Source organism: Poecilia formosa, unplaced genomic scaffold, assembly GCF_000485575.1.
Source record: "Poecilia formosa unplaced genomic scaffold, Poecilia_formosa-5.1.2 Scaffold438, whole genome shotgun sequence".
NCBI lineage: Eukaryota > Metazoa > Chordata > Actinopteri > Cyprinodontiformes > Poeciliidae > Poecilia > Poecilia formosa.
The window spans coordinates 79,264-89,070 of NW_006800377.1; the positions used below are offsets into that span (position 1 = coordinate 79,264).

A 9,807-nucleotide genomic window follows, 5' to 3' on the forward strand; every position below is an offset into this window, starting at 1 on the left:
TGAATGAGTAGCGTTTTTCTAGAAGTGAAAAGGAGGTGAAGAGTTTTTTGTGGATCCCATGAAGAGTGTAGCTTCTTCTGTTGCTGGAAATTGGTATTTGTAAACTCTTCTTTTCCTTGTTTTGTGCCGCAGAGTTACTTTACTTGGAAATAAAATATAATTTACATCACTTTTTCTTGTTGTTGACCAGTTTGTAACTACCTAAAACTTATTCAAACTACATAATTTGTGATGTGATACTGAAAAGTTGGGAGTTTGATGCCTTACACTGATGTCTAGACCCTCTGGAAGTTCACCTGTCTTTCAGTTCCACTTAAAAAAAACAAAGAGGGAGGCTTACCTGTTTTCATCAGTTACTTGGTTTTCAGGAAACACCAGAGAAGTCCAGTGAAGATGGCACCTCCAGCTCATAAACTCTCAGTATAGGCTCATCTCTACAATAGGCTTCCATGCTGGACGCATTAGTTAGGTCTCTTCCTGTTAGCTGGATTAGCTTCACAGTTGTCAATATCCATTCATATTGCTAATAATGCTAAAGAATTAGCAACTACAAAGCACCAACTCATCCTGGCTGAAAGAGTAAATACATAGAGTAAATACACATAAATAATTACATAGAGTTGATATCTGTAAGAAAACTGTTGACTTGAAAGTCTAAAACTTCAACTAAACACAGATACTTTTACAAACAACCATATTTTTCCACTTTCAACTTATTGCCAAGAGTCACTTCCTGTTTCCTCTCAACTCTTCTCCCACTTCCTGTATATTGTCCAATGGATGACAGGTAAATTTCTTAAGCTCTACAAAACTTCCTTCTACAATCATGAAGCAATTAAAATTAAACAAAGTATAAGACAAAACTCCTTTTTATACCAAAATGTATTTTAAGCCACATTTTCAGAATTTAAAACTTAAATTCTAAAAAAAATTAAGTTTTTCAAAGTTTTTTTAATTTAAAACTTAAAATTAAATGTTTATTTACAATTTAAGTTTAAATTATTACAATTTCGTAAACTGTAATAATTTATGAAAATTGTAATATCATTAATAATTGAAATCATTTAACAATGATTTCAAAACAGTTCACAAAACTACTCCTTTTATGAACTTAACTCAGCATTTAGTATTATTTTCAACTGAGTTGCCTGTTTTCTGGACTTTAGAATATTTTTCCGGATTACATTTAACAATTTAAACATAAGAGCAAATCTCCACAGTTTCATATTAACTGGGAAGATTCCTTCTTGGCTTTTGTTCCCCCATAAAATTTCTCCAAAAACTGATTCTCAAGCAAAGCAACAGTGTTTGGGTTTTATTCTCATCTCATAGATCTTAGAAGAAACTGCAAAATTTTCCTTAATGTTCCCCTGAAGTTCGACATAATTCTGTTTAAGCAAAATGAAATCAAGTGCTAAAAGTTCTAATTCTTGTAAAATGGAGAATTACTGTTTCACAAAGGTAAAAATTACTGCACGTCATTTTCACAATTTTGCCTATTTACTGCAATTTAAAAATCTCTGCTTATTATGTAAAAAACTGGTAATTATGTGATTAGTCATAACTTCTGATTAATCTTTTTTAATCACACCCCAGCATTATTTTATGCAATAAATACAAATTCATGAAAGAGAAAAAGTACTAAATTGTGTTAAAGAAAGGTCAAACACAAGGTTTGTGTTTTACTACTTTTTATTAAAACTTTATTTAGTGTCAAACATTTTGATTTGAATTTATGAAAAAGATTTATATTACACATTACTTGTTGAAGCACATCATATTTACCATAAATATACAAAAATAAAATAAGAATCTACCTTTAATAGATTGCAAGAAGAATAGTTTCTTACAAAAACAAAAACCATCTAGACTTTCTTAAAGTAACATTAATTTGGAGATTGTACAATAATGAAAAACAGAGACGTGCACAAACTCTATTATTAGTTAAGAGAGTTTTTCTCTGAGTGGCTATTTTATTTTTTGTCTTCCTGCTCAATTTAACACAGAAACACTGAGGAACCAGAAGACCAGACCGCAAATCCAGGAATCAGAGGTTCAGTGAATGTGTGATTGAAGGTGTGGAGGTGGATCAGGGAGTCAGAGGAGACTCTGTAGAAGGACAGAACGCCAGCAGGACAGTCCACATACACCGCTACTCTGTTAGCGACAGAGGAAGGAGAGGAGGAGGAGACGGGTGTTCCTCTGTTATTGTGACAGACGGTGTAACGGTCATCAGAGCAGTGCAGACTCCAGGACTGATCATTCCATCCCAGCACACAATCATCACTGCGTCCCTTCCTGCTGATTCTTTTGTAACTCACTGATATAAAAACCCCTCCTTCCCATTCAACCTCCCAGTAACAGCGACCAGTCAGACCATTACTGCACAGCAGCTGAGGCCAGTCATCAAATCTGTCTGGATGTTGGCTGTATGACTGAAGCTCCTTCACGTGGGTCACCTTCCTGTTGTCTTCGGACAGCTGGAGTTGTCCGTTCACTGTGTTTGTGTCGATTATGAGCTGACAAGAATCTGACAGAAAAAAAACATAATCAAGACGAAGATATTGATAATTTACAGTTTGATGATCAAATAAAGAGGATACTTACATTTCCTCAGACCAGGTTTCAACCATCGGACTCCAGCAGGCTCCCTAAAAGGAGAAAGGGGTTCAGAATATTAGTATCTCATGACAAAACATGTAAATCACTTTGTCCTCATACAAACTGTGTTCTTTACAAATTAAAAATAAAGGAGCGTTTCTAAATCTCCCTTACTTAGAAATATGTAAAGTCCTATCATTGACACGTTTGAGTACATCAGATAAGTCGATCTCATTTCATCATCAGTAATGAATCCAAGCATGGATGAACTGTTCCACACATTAATACAAGGACACACATTTATATAAGTCAATAATGGATTCTGAATTAACCATAACATAACCATCTTGAGAAATATAACATCAACAAATCAAAGAAATCCAAATTTTGCAGACACACTTCAAATACTTTGATCGCTGCTTACCTGAAGATTTCAAGCGTAAAATTGGACATTTTCAGGTCACCAGCAAGCATCTTCTCCCCTGAGTCCTGTAGGTTGTTGTTGTTACGTAGGTCAACTTATGTTAGACAACAAGACTGGGAGCTCAGAATGAATGACAGAGCTTCACAAGTTCTCAGAGAGAGGCTACAGGATCTGAGGCTAATGGGAAACAAAAAACCTGAAGTTAAGTTCAACTTTAAAATGACAGAGGAGACGGAGACTGCTTACTGTTTACAATAAGGTGGGAGCTATGCAAGGTAAAAAGTGCATGTATGTTCAAATACTTAATAAAATCACAGCCTGCCATAGAGGCCTGGCATGACATCTACAGCCTGTTCAAGTGTCTTGTTTTCTTCCCAAGCCATAATTTCCCACCAGTAAATAAAAGGAAAAACACACTGAAATTCAGAGTTATTTTACATTTCCAGAGCAGGACGACACCACAAAGCATCTCTGCTTTGGACACCCAAATGGCTACCAAACTAATTAAAACCTGAATACATTTCAGTGTGCACAAAACTTAAATTGCCCTGCAAAATGTTACAAGTTATTGTGAAACAGAGAGTTTGAAAAGAATATCTTACCTGAGAATTTCTAATTTGCAGTATGGACTCTTTAGTCCAAGCAGCAGCTGCTCTGCTCCTGAATCCTGCAGGTTGTTGTTACTCAAGTCCATTTGTCTCAGATTAGAGGACTCAGAGCAGAGAACTGAGGCCAGAGCCTCATAGCTTCTTTCTGAGAGGTTACAGTCACCCAGTCTAAAATGGCAATCGTAAAAATTAATTAAATACACAAGATTACCTTTAGAGGGGTAGATTCATAGTGAAGGAGTTTGGTTACTCAATTCAACAATTTCTAACAAGGTTGTGCTGAATAAAACTATCATAAAACTCTAAATAGAAATATTCAAAGCTTCAAACAAATGTAAGAATTTGTGGTTGTTTCAGATAATTTTCCAAATAAGTGGCTACTAGCCAGTGATGGGCATCCTTTTGTTTATTTCTTTAGCACTGTTGCTGACTTTGAAAATGTTTATGCACGTAGGTTTTTTTTTTTCTTAGTTTATGTTTCCAGATTAATTTTAAGCTCTAATTTACTTGGCTGTTTTGTGAACTTTTAGTTACCAGAAAGGTCAATGCAATGTTTACCCAAAAGGGCACAATTAGCTTCCTAGGTATAATGTGACAGGCTCTGATTGGTAAAATCAGTATTGTGGTGCTAAATATAACACTGTGTAACTCTGCAAACTTCCATTGTTTTCAGCTTTAGCACTTTAGTATTGGCCTCTGCTACATACCACACTGCTTTAGCATTACCAGAACTAATGTTTCTGATTGGTACCCTAGTTGTTACCACAACTAACGTTTTAGTTAATTGTGTCACCACCGCTACTAGCCACTTGATAAAACTGTTTCCTAATCCAGTGAATGTCAGTACTTACAGAGCTTTTTTGGAGGCTCTGACCACTGGCAACAATCTCAGAAGAGCCTCCTCAGAAGCAGAGTACTTCTTCAGGTCAAACACATCCAGATCTTTTTCTGATGACAGTAAGATGAAGACCAGAGCTGACCACTGAGCAGAAGACAGTTTATCAGTGGAGAGACGTCCTGAACTCAGAGACCGTTGGATCTCCTCCACTAGAGAACGATCATTCAGTTCATTCAGACAGTGGAACAGGTTGATGCTTTTCTCTACGGACTGATTGTCATTGATTTTGTCTTTAATGTACTGAATTGTTTTCTGATTGGCATGTGAGCTGCTTCCTGTCTGAGTCAGCAGGCCTCGTAGGAGAGTCTGGTTGGTCTGCAGTGAAAGACCCAGGAGAAAACGGAGGAATAAGTCCAGGTGACCATTTGGACTTTCTAAAGCCTTGTCCACAGCGATCTGATGCAAATGTTGTTGCTTTGGATGTTTAAAAAGTGAAGACCAATTAAGTGAATTGTGTTTATCTTCCAGCAGGTTAACACCATGCTTAACAAATGATATATGGACATGAAGAGCAGCCAGAAACTCCTGAACACTCAGATGGACAAAGCAGAACACCTTGTCCTGGTACAGCCCTCTCTCCTCTCTAAAGATCTGTGTGAACACTCCTGAGTACACTGAGGCTGCTCTGATATCGATGCCACACTCTGTCAGGTCTGATTCATAGAAGATCAGGTTTCCTTTCTGCAGCTGATCAAAAGCCAGTTTTCCCAGAGACTCAATCATCTTCCTGCTCTCTGGACTCCAGAGTGGATCTGTTTCAGATCCTCCATCATACTTGACCTTCTTCACTTTAGCCTGAACTTCCATAAAGTGGATGTACATCTCAGTCAGGGTCTTAGGAAGCTTTTTTCCATTTTGTGGTTTCAATACATCCTCCAGAACAGTAGCAGTGATCCAACAGAAGACGGGGATGTGACACATGATATGGAGGCTTCGTGATGTCTTGATATTGGAAATTATGACGTTGGCCAGCGCCTCATCTCTGAATCTCTTCCTGAAGTACTCCTCCTTCTGTGGGTCAGTGAACCCTCTGACCTCTGTAACCATGCCAACACACTCAGCAGGGATCTGATTGGCTGCTGCAGGTCGTGTGGTTATCCAGAGGAGAGCAGAGGGAAGCAGTTTCCCCCTGATGAGGTTTGTCAGCAGAACATCCACTGAGCTGGACTCTGTAGCATCAGTCAGGATCTCCTTGTTCTTGAAGTCCAGAGGAAGTCGACTCTCATCCAGGCCATCAAAGATGAACAGAACCTGGAACTGTTCAAAGTTACTGATTCCTTTGGTTTCAGTAAAGAAGTGATGAATCAGTTCCACCAAGCTGAACTTTTTCTCTTTCAGCAAATTCAGTTCTCTAAAATTAAAAGAAAATATGAACTGGATGTTCTGGTGGACTTTGTCTTCAGCCCAGTCCAAAGTGAACTTCTGTGTTAACAGTGTTTTCCCAATGCCACCCACTCCCATGGTCATCACTGTTCTGATTGGTTGATCACTTCCTGATGGGACTTTAAAGATGTCTTCTCTTCTGATTGCTGTTTCTGGTCTGTCTGTTGATCTAGAAGCTGTTTCAATCTGTCTGACCTCATGTTCCTGGTTGACCTCTCCAGTTCCTCCCACTGTGATGTAGAGCTCTGTGTAGATCTGGTTCAGGAGGGCTGGACTTCCTGCTTTAGCGATTCCCTCAAACACACACTGGAACTTCTTCTTCAAACCAGATTTAAGCGTTTGATGACAAAGTGCAGCAAAAAGTTCTTAATGAAGACAAAAACAACATTCAGTAAAGAAACCTTTGATTTACCAGGAAGCATCTTTGAATTACTGAAAAACCTTTTCATACATGAGGAAAGCATCTAATTAGCAAAACAAATGTTCTTACTGCTCTGTAGACAGTTGGCCAAATTATCTTGCTTCATTCTCCTTAGGAAGTACAATGTGATCTCCTCAAATGCTTCTGTACTGCTCCTTCTCTGCTCTTCATCTTCATCCTCCGGGCTCTCCTCACCATCAGTCTGACTCACTGGGTCATCTGAACTCAAAACTTTCTGGATTTTTTGCAGCTCCTTCTTCACAAAAGTGACAATGTGGTCCTCAAGTAACTGGAACAGAACAATATCACACATCAGACTGATTGTAGAACCTATCAGTAGATCTGTGCTGGACAGACTGACAGTGGCTAGTTACATATACTGACCATAAATATGGAGTCCAGCTGTGTTTGGTCATGCTTGTTTGACTGATCATTGGGGATGTCTGAGGACTGTTGGTCCACTCTTATAAATCAAAGCAATCACAAAAATAGCTTTCAGTCAGATCTTCAAAGGATTTAGTTATCACTCTTTACACCTCAAAATTTTAGATATTTATCACTGATCTGATCAGGAATGTTTGATAATATGGATTTATGGTCAGTGTGTGTAGCAGTTAAAGAAAATAAACATTTGGTGTACCCTTTTTTCACACCACTGACAATGTGGGTTCATTTTATTTAAGACACAACTAAGAGTTTTAAGTGATCTGCAGTTGAACTTTTTGCATGAGAAACAGTGATTTTCAGTCATGTATAGAAAAAAGTCATGTTGTCAGAGTAAGATATATTGACTTACTCTGATTTAGAGGCAGATTGTCTCTGAAAATTGACCAGTGGATGATCGTTTGACCAGCTGCTCTTGAAAGACAGACGATTAGGTCCGGATTCAGTAGTATATGATCTTTCTCGAATCCTAAAATTGAATTCATCGTGAATTTACTTTGGCATTTCCACTAAGTTAGTTACATAGTAAAATTAGTCTGATCAGTAAAATGCGAACTTACTCATGCCTCAAAGCGAAATGGGCTTTAAAGTTGCTAAATGGGTTGTCCTTTGACCCAGTAGTCTTGGCGGACACACAGCTGGGCTCAGGCTCAGGTGGTTTTCTGTAAAAATAAAAACAGTTTGGTGATGTGAGTGCTGTACTCTGAGATGGATAAGAGTCCTGGTCAGTCAGAGATGGTAATCTAACCTCTGCCTCTCAAGTTCCCCTTGCAGAGTGACTTCAGTGGGAAGGAGTCCATCTTTTCTGTCCTTATATTGATCCATACTATTCAGTTCACATCAGCTCACTCACTCACACACTTTCCTCCTTCGACTGCACAGGAAACAAAAACTATTCCTACAGAGTAAGAAAAGTAAAGTTTAGCTTTAGGGAATTCATTGGGGAAAACCCACAATAACAAAGTCTGAGAAAAATGTGGACGAGAGAAGCACCAGAAAAGGTAACCCACCAAACCATGGGGCAGTCAGCAGAGTGAAATAGAAACTCACATGAGCTGCTGTACTTCTTCAAACCTTAAACAGGTCAGTTTAAAGTCAGCTGTTCTTGCACTTTAAATGTAATTTCATGTTTTATTTTAAGCTTTGGTTTTGAGGCTGTGGATAAATAAGCTTTAGATGTGCAAAACAAGTTTGCCATCATTTTGAGTTTACCATTAAATCCATGTTTTATGACTAAAACTTCTGCATTCAGGGTAAAATATGTACGCAATATAAGAATGCAAAGTTTTTGAAAATGTCTGTCTTAAAAAAATCAACATTTTTGTTTTATTTTTTATTATGAAAGAATAATAGTAACTACTACTTAAGTACTATTTGCTATTTGCTAGTTTGACATTTCATATATTTTCTCAAGTGAATACAGTCGTTTGTCAAAATACGAGAAAAAAAAATCACTACTGTTTATCAATTGCAAATCAATACTTCTGATTTGTTCCAGTAGACATGAGAGCTGTAAAGGAGGCTGAAGCAGGCTGTGTACTCACAAGTTATTCTTTTCAGGACTCTGTTCCCCGTCGCTCTGGTGTTTGTCTTAGCAGGTCACAGAAGAAATGCAGCAAACCAGGTTTCTTTCTTTCTCTTCAGTCAACTGATCAGGTTCATTTTCACTTCCTTCAACATGTGACATGTGTCAGAACTTGCATATCATATGATATGATCCCACTGTACTCCACTAATTCAAGCATTTTTATGACTATCTAGGTTCATTAGATGCTGGCTAAGGAAATTATGCACTTTATAGTACAAGGAATCAACAGCAGTTATTGTGGGGACTATTTACTAAAACTGAATAAATGTGCTGAAAATGAAGAAAGTTCAGCGCAAAGAAAACAGGAATTGAAAGCAAAACATATTGGGAAATAACGAGAAAAAGGAGAGCATGTGTTTTTTTGTGGTTGATATTCACTATGTGTAGTTGTAATTTATCACATGCTGAAAAAAACAATTAAAAATATTTTCATTTAAAAAAATAAATAACATTTTCACAAAAATCTACCTCAGAGGAATTTGGACATTTCCACAGTGATCACCACTCCAGCCTCTAAAATTACTTTCTCAAGTCCACATGGAGACAGATTTTTCCTCAGATTCAGAATTTTTTCATTATTTTTGCACAGCAAAGAAAATCTAGTCTTATAGCACAGATCTACTAATTAAATTTGGGACAGACTTTCAGTGTGGATAAAGTGCAGATTTGCAGATCCTTTAACAAGTAAGAAACAGTTATGAAATCAAAAGCTTTCCTTTATTTTTATTTTTTTTATAAGAAAAGCTGAGTTTAAGGCAAATAAATTGGAAAACAATCTGGGCAGGATTTTGTTGACAAACAGCTCATCAAACTGAATCAGTTGGAAAATATATAACCAGGTGACCAACAAAAAGAAACCTCTCACTTGCATTTATTTCCTATCTTTTGTTAAAAAATTATCAGAGGTTATATCAAAAATCATAATCTTAATGCAAAAGAAAGTTTATTCAGTGACTAATAAATGAATTTATTCATTCTATAACAGGCCTACATGCAAGAATCACATATTAGCTGAACTGGATACAAACATAGATCTAGAGAGAGATAGAAATCAAATGATGTTTCAGAAGCTAAAGGTTTTCTCTGAACAGTAAAATGTAAAGAACAGTAAAACTCCAGTTGCATGTTAAAGCTGATGGCAGTTTGGTGCTTTTCCCTTAAAAAGATGCAGAAAATTTGCTGAGCAGCTGAATAAATTCAGCAAATATTGAAGCCAATAACCTTCAAAATCTCCCTAAAGAACTAGCATACAAAAATCAGTTCTCTCTTTAAATGAAGACAAAACGTAAAGAAGAACTTGACATCTTTAGAAATTAAATTTAGAATATTTGTTGTGGATTTTCATGCTTGACTTTTCCTCTATTGCACCCTTTTGTTTTCATTTCAATCGTTTAAAGCACATGTGTCAACCTCAGGGTCCGCGGGCCACATGTGGCCCGC

The 9,807-nt window shown here is 37.2% G+C and overlaps 1 protein-coding gene across 1 annotated transcript; it reads right to left on the reverse strand.

Annotated features, from left to right (window-relative positions):
• Positions 1 to 1,858: 1,858 nt before the first annotated feature.
• Positions 1,859 to 7,694, reverse strand: LOC103155599 (protein NLRC3-like). Its single transcript, XM_007577337.2, is given in 10 exon segments — positions 1,859 to 2,530; positions 2,608 to 2,651; positions 3,026 to 3,202; positions 3,628 to 3,801; positions 4,485 to 6,279; positions 6,405 to 6,624; positions 6,720 to 6,798; positions 7,132 to 7,248; positions 7,340 to 7,441; positions 7,528 to 7,694. Coding segments are annotated over 10 exon segments (3,318 nt in total). The 5' UTR covers positions 7,605 to 7,694; the 3' UTR covers positions 1,859 to 1,997.
• Between the last annotated feature and the right edge of the window lie 2,113 nt (positions 7,695 to 9,807).